The sequence below is a fragment of the Vicugna pacos genome, chromosome 9 (assembly GCF_048564905.1).
Source record: "Vicugna pacos chromosome 9, VicPac4, whole genome shotgun sequence".
NCBI classification, from domain to species: domain Eukaryota; kingdom Metazoa; phylum Chordata; class Mammalia; order Artiodactyla; family Camelidae; genus Vicugna; species Vicugna pacos.
In genome coordinates, this window is record NC_132995.1 from 36298317 (window position 1) to 36314712 (window position 16396).

The 16396-nt window shown below is 37.2% G+C and overlaps 1 protein-coding gene across 1 annotated transcript in view; it reads right to left on the reverse strand.

The window, feature by feature from the left end:
• The window catches only part of CDH8 (cadherin 8), a 312089-nt gene that overhangs the window by 188986 nt on the left and 106707 nt on the right, over positions 1 to 16396 (reverse strand). Inside the window, exon 3 of the mRNA XM_006211078.4 lies at positions 13948 to 14242. Coding sequence (XP_006211140.1) covers positions 13948 to 14242 — 295 coding nt within the window. The remainder of the gene's footprint in view (positions 1 to 13947; positions 14243 to 16396) is intronic.

Here is a 16396-nt window from a genome sequence, read left to right on the forward strand (position 1 = left end):
TAGGCCTGGAACTCAAGGGAAAGGTCAGAAATAAGATGTTAATTTTGGAGGATGAATTTAAAAAGTAATAAAAGAGAGAAAGTGAGGTCACAGAAACAAAGGGTAAGGATGTCCCTGAAGTAAAGGTGATGAAATAATACATTATTTGTTTCGAACAGACTAGCTTAATTCTGAAAATGTATCATAAACAGAAATGTCAGAGAGAAAGACCCAACTTTATGCCCATTGGCACTCAGAGAATTCAGAAGCAGCATCCTGACTGAGACGGGAAGTCGGGTAAACTTCAGAACGCAGAGCTACGCCTCAAAGCCTAGACAAAACTGACATTTATTGAAATATTGTATGTCAGGCAGAGTGTTTTCTTCTTTCACATAATTTTCCTTTTCAAATCTCTTTTTAAAGAAGAAACTCAGATTCAGAGAAGTAAATTCCCTTCTCATGGTCATCCAGTAGATAGGAGAAGATCCACAATTCAAACAGTCTGGCTTCAAAGCCTGAGCTTTTATCTCTGAGCATTTCAAGAAAGCATTAAATCAGACACAAGGAAGCCCATTTTTATATTCTTTACACGGTCCTAAGCCTAACCTTGGATCCCACATTCTAAGCATCCTCCCTCTTCAAACTGGCGTCGACAGTATTGGAAGCTCCGCAGAACTTAAAGAGCTACAGATACATCTAAAAAGTCAGGCAAATCTTAGAGTTAATCAGGAGTGTCATTTCTGTCTATGCAAATGCAAAGTCTAACGTGTTAGAATATCCCTTCAAAGTCCAACATGGCCCCTGTCCCTGGGTCTGGGGGCAGGGGAGCTTCAAAGTGGCCTTTCTCACCACTGCTGATAGCACAGCCATCACTCACTTTAATCACGACATCGTGAAACATTTTTAGATCAAATGCATTTTACTTGATGGACATAATGTAAAAAGCTCTCAACCAATATTTAAAACATCCCACACCCTTAAATACATCCACCTGCTTGCTCATTTGAATACAACGCTAACTGCTTATCTACCCTGGATTCCTTAGACCTAGGAATGGAGAGAGGATGCTGAACTATTTTCCATTCGGCAGGAATCAGTCTTTGAGCTATTAAGCAGAGCCCACACAGTCCTTCCTGCTAACACCGCCTCTGCTCTGCTCATGTGATTTGACTTCGGAGCAGGTGATACCATGTGCCTAGTTCTCATCAGTTCCAAAGATCTTAAGAAATGGTGGCAGGTCTTCTGAGTCATGAGAAAACATGAAATTGTAACTGATACCCTGCCATGTCCCTGGGTCCCTAGGTAATCATGGTTCCTGCTAGTTTTTCCACATTTCTGACAAACCTCAAGAAAGCAGGTTATCCGTCCTGATAGACTATGTGTCCCTTGAAGGCAGGTGTGGTTAAAAGAGAATATTCACTGTGCGTGTCTTAGTTTGGCATTCACCAAAACATGAACTTAACATTTTGCATAACATGTTGCTTTCCAAAACATGAGAAGCACCCCAGCAGGGCACTCTAGGTATACAGGGAATCACATCAATTTATTTCAAATCTGTAGTGGCAGATGTATCCATTTCATTCTCCTTTTAATCATCATGATTATACTGAAGACATTATTTCAGTTTTATGCTAGTATGCGTTCAACACATTTCTAATATTTGCCAAAATCCCTTTATATAGCAAAGAATAAGCATGCTGGGGATAAGAGACTTCGGCAGACAACAGTGTCTATACAAAAGTTAATGGCTTTTATATATTTGCACATATTTCACAGTATATTTATCTAATATTATGTATATATTTCACTATATTTATCTAATATTTCTCTGACATTTATCTTCTATTTATGACAAGTGTTACAGGTGGCAGGATAATTTTTTTTTAAAGACAATGTAAATAAATACAATTATAATAATTTTCTCTGACAGGACAGTTCCATGCAGGCTAACGGCATATTTGACACTGGACAATAATCCTGGAGATAAATCTCAAAGGGCCAAAGGGGTTTGGAAACTAGTGGGAATTTGCAACAAGGCCTGCTGACTCCGGAGTATGCACTCTTAACCACTAGGGCGTTCTATCTGCAAATACAGCTTTTATCTCTGTGACCTCACTGCCTCTAAATGCAGGTGCTCACTACATGCCTGTAAAATGTATTTGATGATAACGCTGGAGAAAATAGAGAAATAGCGGTTGGGACCAAAAAATGAAATAAAAGCGGGAGAGGCAGAACAGTAGTTTTCTTTGGAATCCATGTAGTTTTAATAAGTGAGTTTCCATTAGGAATTAGGTGAGATTTGTTTCCGGCAGATGAGATACGTCTTAAACATCCCACAGGAGCAGATTAACCGCCGGCAGAACTAACCCTGGCTTTGACATGGAAGTTCTCCCTTGGCTGCCTTGAGCTAGGCACATAATAAAAGCCTACCCAAAATAACATATCTAATATTAAAGTCACCTTCCAGCACCGGAATAAAAAAAGGGGAAAAGGGGGAAGCGGGGAGAGGAATCAATAGGATAAGTAAATATAAAAACCAATATATTCACTGATTTATCCCCCAGTCTTGTAAACTTGGTAGACCTGGTTTCAGGCTTAGCTGTGGAGGGAAAGAAAGCAGACTCAGAAGCCAAAGTAGCGTGTGAGTCCACCTGCATAAGAACAAAGCAGGCAAAACTCAGCTGCGCTTTTAGAGGTTAGGACACTGGCTCCCCTGCGGGGACAGCGGCAGCCAGGAGGCAGTGCTGCGGCTCTTCTCATCTTTCTCCCGGGCGCTGCCTACGCAAGCCTGTTCAGGACGTGAGCGTGTGCTCTTAGGATACACACATTCTACTGTGTGGATATTACACTTCAATGCCTAATTTAAAAATATGCATGGGGCCCAAGAAAAGGCCAAAGTGAAGAAAAGAAAAGCCTGAACATAAGTAAGAACCGCTGTCTATGCTTATGGAAGTCTAACTGAGCAATACCGTCAGCACTCAATCAAGCTGTGGAGGTAACACCGATTCACATCCCAAGGTCTCACTTTCTTTGCTGTGCGGTCCCGGAAAAGACCCTCCCGGTGCACTTAGGTCATGCTTTTTGGAGCTGTAAGACACTGTAAGAGCAGCTTCTAAGATGGATACGAGGTGCTTCTCCTTTCATTTAATTGTGACATTGTAACTTGTTACATGTACATACATGTGTGGGGAGTGTTTGATACTATTTCATTGTCACTTAATGGTATCAGCAGCCCTAATAATCACACAGGAATAGCGATACAAAAAAAAAATCCTGGGGTGATTATCATTATTCAGATGATTCTGTCAAGGTGAGAAAAAGGACAACAAAGACATGCTCAGGAATGAATTTTGCCCTTTGTTTTCCGTCTTGATCATCTAGTTTTTCTTTAATAGTAATTTTAAAAAGAACAAAGCACAGAAGACTGTAGGTTATCTCACATCCATTAATCGGATCTGTGAATATAAATGGATAGAAGAGTGACACTGCACTCAGCATGAAGAGTCTTCTCAGACTGAACTGAGAACATCCCTCCTCTCATTGTCTCTCGCTCCCAGTTCAGGGAGATGCATGATCTTTCTACAAGCCTGGCAGAAGGGATATCCCATCTTCCACTCCAGCTTTGACTTTCCCAAGGATTTAAATTTCAGTTCATTGCTTTTGTATGGGCAGTAGTCAATGGCAGAAAAAGAAAAAAAAAACTTCTTATATTACGAAGATATGCACTACATGTCACTAATACCCATACCACACCTTGCCCTGAAGAGCCGAGATGTTTCACAAAGAAGACCCAGGACTGAGTCTGTTCTCTAGGCTCATATAGTAAGAAAATCGCAAACAATGTGAGTGGGCATAAAGATTCATTATCTTATTGCACTGTTTACATAGTCCAGAAGAAAGACACTTCTGTATCTACCCTCTAATAGACCAGCATTTCTTTGAGTAACTCCTTTTCACTGGCACCCACAGCATCCAGCAGACACTTTTATGTTTCTTAGGACATTTTTAAGAACCACTGTATGCCTCCCTACCCTGCTGGAGCTGTCACATGTGGACCAATGGGAGTAGGCAGAGATGGGAACTGTCTGACACTTAGTATGCTTCTAGAACCAGGGGCTCAGTAAGCCAACCTGTGAAGCACAGCCTCACTTCCAGCTTTGTATCCCATCACCCGATGCAGAGAGAAAGCTCTCCTACCAGCTCGCTAACTCCACACGGTCTAAACGCTCTAATAACTCCTCCCTTACTCTGTGGACTATTAGTGGTTCTGCATGTCCGACGGGGAGCTCTTATTTCCATTTTTTTTGATAAGATCTTGAATATATTTTAAGATCGTGTGCTTCAGTTTTCTATTTTTAAAAATAAGAGTAATAAAACTCACTTCATAAGGTTGTTAGGACTAAATGAATGTACATGCACACTGTGTTTGACAGAGTTTTAAAATACGTATATTTGATTTTTACTTATTTAAATGTATATCTTAATTTTGAATAGTTAAACTTAAATATTTAAATATTAATCTCTATGTCGTCACAAAGCAATTATTCATTATGCTAACCTTAAGCGAACAGCATTGCTTTAGATTTCAGAAGAAACATGTATAGACATTTCAACACCTATTTCAAAGACCTTTATTTGATGAATTCCCCCTCTCTGGCCCCCACTGTTATTTCCTGAACTCAAACCACCCTTGTGGCTTGCAAAGATTCTTAATTGGTAGATAGTGATGAAATCCAAAAAGTCTGACATGGTTATAAAAAGAAGACTCCTTGGTGTCATGCACCCTGACAAAAAGAAGATGAATATAATCATCTTCAACAGTGGCACAAATATGGTTATACTGACTTTAAGCTCTTCTAGTACAGACACAAGGAATAAAACCTTGTTCCCTTAATGTGAGAGCTGTATCTGAGACAATCCATATGTTCTCATCTACAGCCTCATAATGTAATTATTTTTCTTTTTTTAGTATATCTAATTATATATCAAATGTACACACACACATTTCTTTTCTCCATAGATCTGCAGTCTTATCATCATCCTCAGTTCTTTTAGTAGCTTGCATAGCTTCCCTACCGCTTTTTATCTACAGGCATACTTCCTTTTATTCTTCTTCACTGTATTGCTTTTCACATAAGTTGAAGATTTGTGGCAACCATTGAGTGTCGGGTGGTTAGCATTTGATAGCAATACTTTAAAATTAAGGTTTGTACATTTTTAAGACATGCTGCTTTTGCACACTTAAGAGACTACAGTATAGCATAAACATAACTTTTACACGCACTTGGGAAACCGAAACATTTGTGTGACTTGTTTTATTGCGGTGGTCTGGAACCTAACTAGCAGGATCTGAGGCATGCCTGCGTTGATCTGTGTGCAAGCAGCTATGCTGCCATACAGACTTCATCATATTTTTCTCTATGTAAAATTATTGGTAAGGAGAAAAGGGAAAAAAGGGCACATACCTCATAAAACTGTGACTGCTAATCAGCCAAAGAAGAAAAGCACTTTGGGTCTAAAAATCCAATGGCAATTTTCAAAGTCCAGTGAATCCAAGAAGTACAATTACTAAGTCTATGCACAATATCAAAGGTGAAAAACCAATATTAGTACCTGTATAAAGATTCTAGGAATCCCCACCAGCTCTGAGAGGCAAGGACGGCATGACACGTACCAAAAACATATTGACAAAGGTGGCCCATATTCATTTTCGGCCAAGACTTCAGAATTTCACAAATGCATGTTTTGGAGCTGCCCTGACATGCAGTTGATTCATGTGGGCAAAGGCTGAACTCTGTGTGTTTTTCTCTCCAGGCCCTTTTAATTCATGATTTCCTGAAATGGCTACGTAACAAAACCTTCTTACAATGTGGGGATTGATGCTAATTTACAGAGCACACAAGCATGCTTGAATACCTTAAGAATGATTTGCCCTTTTGCCTCTAAAATCAATAAACGTATCGAATCCTCAAATATTAATTCTTATATGAGGACATAGAGAGAGAAAGACAACAGGATCATGGTATTGTCTGGGTGGAATTCCACCTCTGTCTCTCAACTTTCCATCTGGAATACAAAGTTTTTCTTGAGTGTTTTGATTTTCCTTATAAGTGCAGGTTTACTGATATGAGAATACTCTTCAGTATTTCAAGTACCAGAAGATTACTTGAATACAAAGCAGTAGATGTTTTATTTTTTCAGAAGAGTTCAGGGTAGACCTGGATAAAAGACTGTTCACCATAGGAAATTTCTCTGACAACAGGTAAGTGGGTGTAATTTTCAGAGAGGTTGCCCAGTGTATCCATAGAAATAGGAAGAGTCAAAATGTGAGTGACTAGAAGATGTATTTCTAAGAACTTAAAGAGAGAACACCAGGCTATTCAAACTGAGTTTAATTTGATAATCAAATTCTTACTCAATTAAGTTGAGTTTAATTCTAATAAACACAGGGATACAATGGAGGAAAAAAATAAAAAGGAAAGAAACAGAACTTTAGCCTTAGCGACTGCTATGAATAGGCCTGGAAACCACTGTTTAATTGTTATATTGATGGACTGACCTGGTGCAAAGGCACAGGATGAGATACACAATCAATGTTGCCTCTTCACTTAGATATTGTTAATGCTGAGTCAATGCTTCAATTTTAGTCTCCAATTCAAATTATGAGATAACCATGAAAGAGATATAGAGATTTCTAAATTAAATCAGGGCAACAGATCCCATTCCACAGGAGTGACTCTGTTCACTTGGGGTGGGGGGGTGGTGGGGAGGGAGCTGGGGCAGAGTGTTAAATTAGTTTCCAAGAGGTTCAAATTTCAAGCATTCATGTAACTTATTGAAATATATTTTTATTTCAGTTTTTGTTGTTATATAGAACAAGTGACATTAGTATCAATTAAAAAATCAAATAAGATATTTTATCACATTCTGTTATTTATATCACTCTGAAGAATTTTTATTGGCTAGTGGTTGAAATTCATCTTCTAGAGAGAATTCAAAGATTTCTGCTTTTTACTTCAAATTCCTTAGTCTTTAGATCAAATATACACAGACTATTGAAAACACCTAGTTTATGTTGATAATGAAACCCCAGAACAGGGGTGGGTCTGAGGCTCCTAAGCCAGCCCTAGAATGAATAGTTCTAGAATTTTAATTATTTTCAACATGACTGAAAGCTGGATTTATAATAAACTTCCCTAAGCTATTCTATCTGCATTAGTATATTTTTAGGGGTTGATGTTTAAGCCTAAAGAACCTTAAAATTAAAGGTATCAGGGATACGAGTTGACCAACATAAGGTCCTAAAAATATTAAGAATCCCATAAGGGACAGTACAATTGATTAATTATATTATTGTGTTATCAATTGATTGACTAATAAAATATCATCGTATAACGTGGAGAGTACAGAAGAGTAAGCATTAAAGCAAAGTTTGATGGAAGGAGTTTCCTCATCACAGAAGGCATCCAAATGAACCTTGTTTATATTCCCATCATTATACACCAAACTTGTTCCCAGCCACAGTGTAAAAATAGCATAATGCCTCTTGGTAGACTAATTCATTTTAGGTACTTCTCACAGTTAATGGCCAGTAATTTTCCCATTTGATACTCCAGTAATTTCTAAGCCACAGATGGTTTAGGGAGACCTTTTGGACCCATCAAAATCCACGTATCAGAAACCACTGCTTCACTCTCATCATAAGATACAAGAAAAGATTCAGCTGTCATACCAACTGTCTATGGAGTCCTAACGGAGGTTTACCTTCTTAACACAGAATAGAAACTACACAACCCTCACCCCATCTGAGACGTTTGGAACCACAGCTGTTACAGGCGTTCATACCAGGTAGAGCAGCTGGATTTCTTTCAAAAGTGTTTATTTCAATCCTCATGATTCCCCGGCCATGTTTTCCTAAAGAATTTCAATTTGGTTCATCATTCTGAATCAAGTCAGACCAAAAAAAGATAATCAAATCCATCAAGATGTGTTTTTCCCTTTCTCCCTTTGCTTCTCTCCTGTAAAATAGGGAACTGCTGCCAAATCCTTTTAAAATCTAGCCGAGAGAGAACAGGAAAGCCACAACCTCTAAATTATGAAAAAGACGTATGTTAGGTTTAAGACAGTTCGTCAGTATGAACATTCTTTGATCTTTTAAGCTTCTGTGACATAAACTGTTTCTTTAATAATAAAAAAAGAATATAAAAATGAATCTCTTTCATTATTACTTGAGGGGATCTTCTTCATACAGGATGAAAACATGCACTGGGCAGTGACACGAATAGCAAGCTAATCTGTGTAAGTTACAGTCATCATAATGTTTTTTTCTGATCATCACAATCTTCAGTGCACTCTTTAGAAACTGCAAATTTCTCTATTTAGCTGCATGCTAAATTAACACATGACCTAACGTGGATTCAAAAATCTCTTCTCATTAGACACGTGTTTATCTAGCTCTTATATAATGTAGTCCTGCAAGACGCTTTTTAAATATACTTTCTGGGATCATATAAATGTCTGAATTTCCAAAAGGGCATATAATATGAATTTATCAAATTATAATATATGAATACTTTAAAGACTCTGAAGTATGGTTAAGTATTTTGTTTTCTTTAATTTAGTGTTTATTGATTAAATCTGATTTTATTTCTTCAGTATATCTACTCTGAGTACAGACTGGAAGCTGTTGCCATTGGCCTATTGTATTATACAAACAACTGAGATACATAGGAAAATAAAAATAAAAGTATTACATAGCCTCCTGCCTGCCTGCCACCTGAACAGTTCATTCGAAAGTCCACTAGGTATGGCTGGCCAAGGTAGGGATCCAGGCCAGGGCAGGAAGGAGGAGGGAGAGTGGAAGAGCAGATGAACATTTATGCCGGGGAGTCAGGGGATAGGCAGAGGGAGCCAATGGAGATCACTTACTACAGTGGTGATCCAAACACCAAAAAGAAACAGGGTTTTCACTGCTGGAGAAAGGAAAGCAGTCAGAATGAACCCTGTGGTGCTGCTTTAGAACTGGAGGTATGGAGGTGACCTCATGGTTAACGCACGCGCCATCCTGGCTCTGACCCTTCCGCTACTAGACAAAAGACATTATTAAGACAATTGGAGACACTTGACTGTGCATTCAATAGCGACGGTATACCGATGTTAATTCCCTAATTTTGATGGTAGTATTGTGCTTGCGCAGAAAGACATCCAGGTGGGAAAGGCATCTGATTGAGGTATCTCCTAGTTATGGGGCATCTCTTATAGTTCAGGAAAAATACATTTGGACTACCATGGCAACTTTTCTCTAAAATTAAATTTATTCCAAATGAAAAATAATGAACGGCACAAAAGAAATAGAATGTGTTTTATGTGGGCCTTCCTCCAAAGGAGGATTTGAAGATTTTTAACCAGAAAAGAACAAATTTACAGACAAAAGGCATACTATTAATGGTAGGAGAAGACAAGAGAATGAGAATAACACGCAGAAGGAAAAAGACTGAAACTATCTTCAAATTTTAACATTTTCCTTTCGGCTGAGTTACTGTTTCAAAGAGAGTTAAGTTCACTTGCATATAGTGCACCGACATCCATAACCTCTTCTGTTACGAGTCTTTGGAAAGCAGTGAGATCTGCCTTTCCAAACATTTCTTGACCTTCTTCTGATTTGTCAATTAATATTTTTTGATGGAGAGTGCATTCTTTTTTTTTGCATCCACCACCAAGAAAACCAGAGTCAATCCCAGTTACTCTCTTTAGTTTTCACCTTTAATATGTTAACAGCACTTCAGCCCCAGTCATTTACCACGTAGCTCTCAGTTAATTCCACTGTGATTTGAATTTTTAACTGATGTATTGTTCTCACATTTTTAAGTGCTTATATTCCTATTTATACATATATATTTTGGAGGAAGGAGGTAATTAAGTTTACTTATTTACTTTTAGAGGAGGTACAGGGGATTGAACCCAGGACCCTGTGCATGCTAAACATGCACTCTACCACTTGAGCTATACCCTCCCCACTAATATTCCTATCTTTAAAAAATACATAATACTTCACCCAAAGTTCCCCTGTCCAACTTCTGTCTCAGTTCCTCAATTTAATTTGCAAAGTATGCTGACCTCAAGAGCTCTTCCACCTTGGAAAGACAGTAACTACGATAAACAGGCAGCAGAATCATAGCGCGTACGTAAACAAAATAGAGATATTATCAAAGATTAGTGCAGCATATTGGCTAAACCCATGGTAGGTAGAGCCAGATGTCTGGATTTAAATCCAGCTCCTCCACTTGATTATCTAGATTTGGATTAGGTATTATTTCCCCCATTTTTCTGACTAATTATATAATGAGAAGTAGAGAAGTTATTATCACTACTAAGGTTGTAGGATTGTTGTGGATATTGCAAGCATTTAACACAGCTTTAGGCATATAGCAACTTTTTAATACATATTAATCATCATTAAAGGAGCCTCAATCTCAAAGAAGACTAAGAAAACCTTCAGTGTCACGTTTCATACGTCTACTCAACACTGCAATCATGCCTACCAGCTTAAGCCCTACTTGGCTTTCTCATCCCTTTATCTCCGTCTTCATTAATAAGCCCTTTTAAATAAAATAGGGTTCATTCCAATATGTACATTTGTGAAACATAAAGTTAAGGCTTGTCAAAAAATTTTTTATTGGCCAAGGCATTCATATCTTGTAGGCAATTTTTGGAAACATATCTAGTAGAAGTAGCTCAAAAACGGATAGTTGTAAAGAACTAATATCTATTAGGTACAAACTCTATGCTACTAGACCAGCACTTTAAATAAAATCATTGCATTTTCTGAAATACATTTTTAAAGTAGCGATTACTGCACACACCACAGAAACAGGGAAAGACAGGTTTAGATGGGTTATATCACTAACACAACTAGAAAACAAATTTGCAGCCAAATAATCTGAGACTCTATTTCCAAGCCAAATACAAAGTTCATTATACCTGAACCCAGGTGTGCACATCCAATCAGGGTTAAATGTCCCTTATTCCAATATCCAAAAGCATAAAAAAAAAATCTAAAGTGTCTGGAACTTGATAAATGTAGGCAAATTTTCATTGAAAAACCAACTTCAACAACGCTGGTTTGGGATTCACAGTAAAAATCAGGCAAGCTCGCACGTCTCTCTTTACGCGGCATTGCTATAAAAGTGAATTCTCATCAAGTTTTGAAATTCACAGTAAAATATAAAAGAGCTCAGTCTCCAGCTTCCAAATAAGGTATTTCTAAAATAATTTGGCTGCCATTTGGGCAAATATATATGTGTGTTTTGTCTTGACGGCTTGTCAACTGGCAGACAGTTCTTGAACATCACATTCATTTCAATGTAATATTGGTAAATTTCTCAATTAGAATCTTACTTTTCACTTTCTGTACAGTGAAATTCCCCAGCCCTTGCCGGCATTCTTTAGGGTGCACAGGTGCAGATGCTGGCATTTCTGCAGTAGCAAAGGAAGAAAAATGAAAGAAGGAAGACGGGGAGGGAAGAGACAGGCTGGGAGAGAACAGTGGTAATGGGGAGAGAAAGGAGATAGCAGCTGACCTTCATCCTGGTATTCACCTTCATGAGAAATAAAGGGAATAATTCACACTTGACAATAAAATAGTGCAGCTGCCTCTGCTTCCTTTAACCAGAGAGGCTGGAGTCAAACAGAAACCAGACACCCAGGGCCTAAAATCGATATAAAGGAAACGTCCAAATGCAAAGTGGGAAATAGATTAATAAAAATAATTTTAAAAATCGCCACAACAACCAATTATTGAACACTTATTTACTTTATGGCATCCCATTTCCTTGTATTTTATCACTCAATTCTCAAACAATGAAAGCAAAATGGAAATTGTTATCTTTGCCTTGTCGCTAAGGAAAATATGCAATAGTTTAACCTCCCTGAACTTCAAAGTCAACCAGACAATAAGGGATAAAACCAGGATTCAAAATTTCATATATCTAACTTCAAAACCCACACTTTGAAATGCAGCATAGTCCGTGTGGTTTTTGGAAGAGATGTCACAAGCTGAGCATTAAGAAAAAGAAAAACTGTGTATGTTAGGATAGATGATTTATTTCAGCTGCTAAAGATAAGAGTGTTCTTATCAAGAAAAACACTTTAGGTAGAGGAAAACATGCATATGTATTTACAAGTGCACATACACAGTGCATTATGTACCTAATAATATCTTTAAAAATCCTTTTCTTAGCTGCAGTTGACTTAGATGTTTGCAGAAGTTTGGGGGGTTTTCCTTCTCAACATATTTATCAGGCACATGACTCATACGTACAGGAATGGAAGCCTCTGACACATTGACAATAAACAGATATGGACTTGGCCATTAAGATGCAGAAATCATAAAAATGAGACAGAAATAGCAGCTTCCCTGTTCATCGTTTGTTAGCAATTAAGATTAAGCGTTCTATATTTATTGTAAGTGGTACTAGTCCTTTAAAGTCATCGTACACTGATCTGAATGAAAAGATGGATTAGGCAAGTTTTCTGTCCTAAATAAGTTGATCAAATAAGAAGAAAATAAAAAGAAAGAAAAAAAAATACATAGTATTTCGCAGTTCCTGTTTACATGTCAGAATTTAAAAGAAGCATGAACATGAAGGTGTTTTTGCTTGTTTGTGGGTTTCTTTCTACGGTGACAGTGACGGTGACAGTGACGGTAGAGAGATAACTTCCTGCTGGAAAGCCATAAAAGGTTCCCTAGAGAAAGCGTCACTTCAGCCAGCCACAGAGGAGTGATTTGATTTTGACAGGAAGGAAAAAATAAATAAGAGTAGGATTCCTTGCAGAAGAGATAGACAAAGTGGAGTCCTGGCAGGAGAAATAACATGAGTAAGATGTGAAGACTTGAAATCAATTCTGATTTGCCGTTGCAATGATGTATTGTTTTGCAACCAAAGCTATACTGCAGGCTGAAAAAGAAGAGAGCAAATGAAGCCAAATTATTTATCTAATTCTGGCCTTCAATTTATATCCCTACTTGTGTGTGTGTTTTTTTTTTAAATGTATCACATCATGTTCACCTGCTTGTAACTTATGTGAATTTGCTGCGTAGCATGTACCCTTGTAGGCTGTCTTAAGTGCAATTTGAAACAAACCAGAGTACAATACACTACATACAAAAGAGTGACTTCTATACTTTGGCTTGTTGGATCCTACCTACTATTTTTGCCAGACAAGAAGGAGCCCTAAAATCCGTCTTATTATGGTATAAAGTCTGGGATCAGGGATTTCCTGTATCAAAGCCAGAGTCTGGGGATAGATAAGCAAATTCAAAAAAAGGGAGGAAAAAAGGTAAAAAAAAATCATGTTTTGAAATATATACTGTTCTGTAAAGTATAATGGCTCAGAAAAAGTGGGAGTGAGCCACTGGCGATAGCAACGTTTCTTTAACAAGCTCCGTTAAAGGAAGATGGTCACAGCACAGAAGCCTCAGGTAACTGCAGTTTCCTGATCCACTCTCCACTCGCCCCACCAGCTCAGCCCACTATCTGGCCGACTGCAGACCTAGACCGCTTCCTACTTCCCTGTGTGCAGCATCTGCATGTGAATACACACAAACACATAATTAAACATCAAGCAAGCATCAATAGGATTAGCCTGGCATGTTGGAACAAATCTTGATAAATCCGCCTCAGTAACAATACTCGAACCACACGTCTATGAGAGGAATACAAATGCAGCCTATTGAAGTACTGTCGTGTAAGGAGAGAGCGTTTAATAAAAACTGCTTTGGCGGTTCCTATTACTAAGCGACTAAAGCTATTGAGCTGTGGAGCTGAGGCCAAAAACGGGGATTTGGAAATGCAAATGAGAGATAAGACGGTAATAAATGCCTTTTATTCAGCCACACGCTGCCCTTGATGCCAGGAACTATTTTAAAGATGACTCTTAATCGTACTATGAAATTGGAAGCATACTTACCCAAAATGGACATCTCTGGCACCGTCGCATGGTAGGGGCCATTGAGAAACTCTGGTGCGTTGTCATTGATGTCTTGAACTTTAATAATAAATTCAGAAGGAGGCTCGAGAGGCTTATTTGTCTCCCAGTCCACTGCCTGAGCTGTGAGGGTGTACTCAGCCTTTTCCTCTCGGTCAAGTCTTTTTATAGCATGGATATCTCCTGTTATGTCATTTATTTGAAAGATGGTCCCAGCTCCATCGCCTGATAGGATGTATTTGATTTTTTTGCTCCCAGGATCCAGGTCCGTGTGTAGCTAAAATGAAAAGTGACATTGGTTAGTGATGGAGTGATTTGCAAAGTATGTTTTAACTACTGCATACTTGAATGTAAGATTGTTTCTTTCCACACTAATTGTCACTTCATCAAGTTCTGCCTAACAGTAGCTGTACAAAGAGTTTACGCAACTGTCTACATATCAAGTAAAATATAATGAAATTCAGACAAATAAGTTAGAACACTTAAAAAAAAATGCTGACCTGTTCAGTATAAACTGACATGCATTTGAAATGATTAAAAAAAGATCAAGGAGAAAATACAAAAATACATGCATTCTTTTCAATTTATTAATACATTTACTGTTCAGTATAAACTGATATGCACTTAGAATAATAAAAAGATCAAGGAGAAAATACAAAACTGTATGTGTTCTTTTCAATTTGTTAATATATTTATTAACAGGGATTTCCTGTAAGAAGTTATTATTGTCAGCTACCTTTTATGGATTACTACCTTTGTGCCAAGAACTACAAGAATCAGTTCTCATATGATAATTCCCTTGATCTCTTCTAAAACTCAGTGAGTTAGAATATTTCATATGAACCATGAGAAAAGGAAAGTTTGAGAAGGCACATCATAAGGTTTACATTTGATAGAATCAAGTGTAGTCACCAAAATTCAACTCAGATCTGCCTTCTATATTTATAAAAACAGAAATAATTATAATAATCTGACATAGTCAGATCTTATGTGTGTGTGAGGTTTTTTTAAAAAATTTGATCTGTCCAATTCTTTTGGTCCAGGAACATTATGCCCATTTTATAAAGAAGACAACTGAGGCCAGAAGATGGGAGCACATTTTCCAGAAATGGGACTTCTTTGAAAAATGAAAACTTTGCAGCAGGAACCCAAATCCATCTCAGATCATGGCAACAAATATTTACTGAACACCTACTCTGCCCAAAACATTTTGGTAGGAACTGGGGAAAACAGAATCCCTGGCTTTCAAATTTTTAGTTTTCTTGCAAGAGGGAGACAGGCGGGTTGGTGCTTTTCCTTTATACTATGTTGACTCCTGTTAAAAGACTAAAATAAAATAAGAATATATATATATTTTAGTTTGCATTTTTAAAACAAAAACTCATTACAGTTGCAAAATACTGCTTAAATGCACATATTTTCAGTTTAACTCAGGTGTTTAAATGCCAATACAGTTACAGTTCTTGCACCATGAGATTTCAAATAATTTTTCCTTTAAAAAAAATACTGGGAGAAAAAAGATGTCTCATGGAAAGAAACTCCTAGAAACTGCAAAGACTCATTGAGTTCTCTTGGGATCACTTTTATTCAGAACAGGCTCTGTTGCTTTCTTTGCCAAGTTAAATTGTATTTAGCGCCTCAATAAACGAAAAGAAAAGATTATAAAAAAGACACAAAATAGCAACAAAGCATCCAAATATATCTACATCTATTTTTCTTTTGACTATTTTAAAAAGTTAAAGCATAAGATTACATCAAATATTTATTGAATCGCAAAATGTATCCCTTTCATTTATTGTATTAAAGTCACTGACAAGAGCAAATATTGAAATGCCACTTTATCTTAATGAATGTGGGATTATAATTCATTAATGTGATATTAATCCTAATTTATGATCATTTTAATTTATGTGCATTTTAACATTTCCATTAGCATTTTTATTAAAAAAGAAAAAATTTGAATAATAAATGATTCACGGACATTTTCATTCAAATACAAGGCATTCCTGAGACATAGAAGGTATTGGTATGTGTCACTCTTGCCCTTAACATTTCTGGTATCAAAAATCAAGCCATTCAAAATGGTGTTATTATTGTTATGTTAGAATTTATTTGTACCATATTTTCCTGATATTTATCAATAGCTCTGATTAGTAAATCAGATCATATTCTTAGGTTTTGATGTTCCTTTGTGTTTAGAAATAACTGAGGGAGAAGGGAATAGCATAGGTTTTTGAAAAACACAAAGCTAAGACTTAGGTCTCTAACCATACGAACTGATGAAATTAATCCATTCATTTCAGCTTCAGTTACTTTGTCTCTAATATGGAGATAAAACATCTATTTGGCAGAATTGATTTTAAAATCTGAAATGATCTATTTGAAAAATAGAGAGAAGTGGAAGTTGACATATTAAGTGTGCAATAACTAA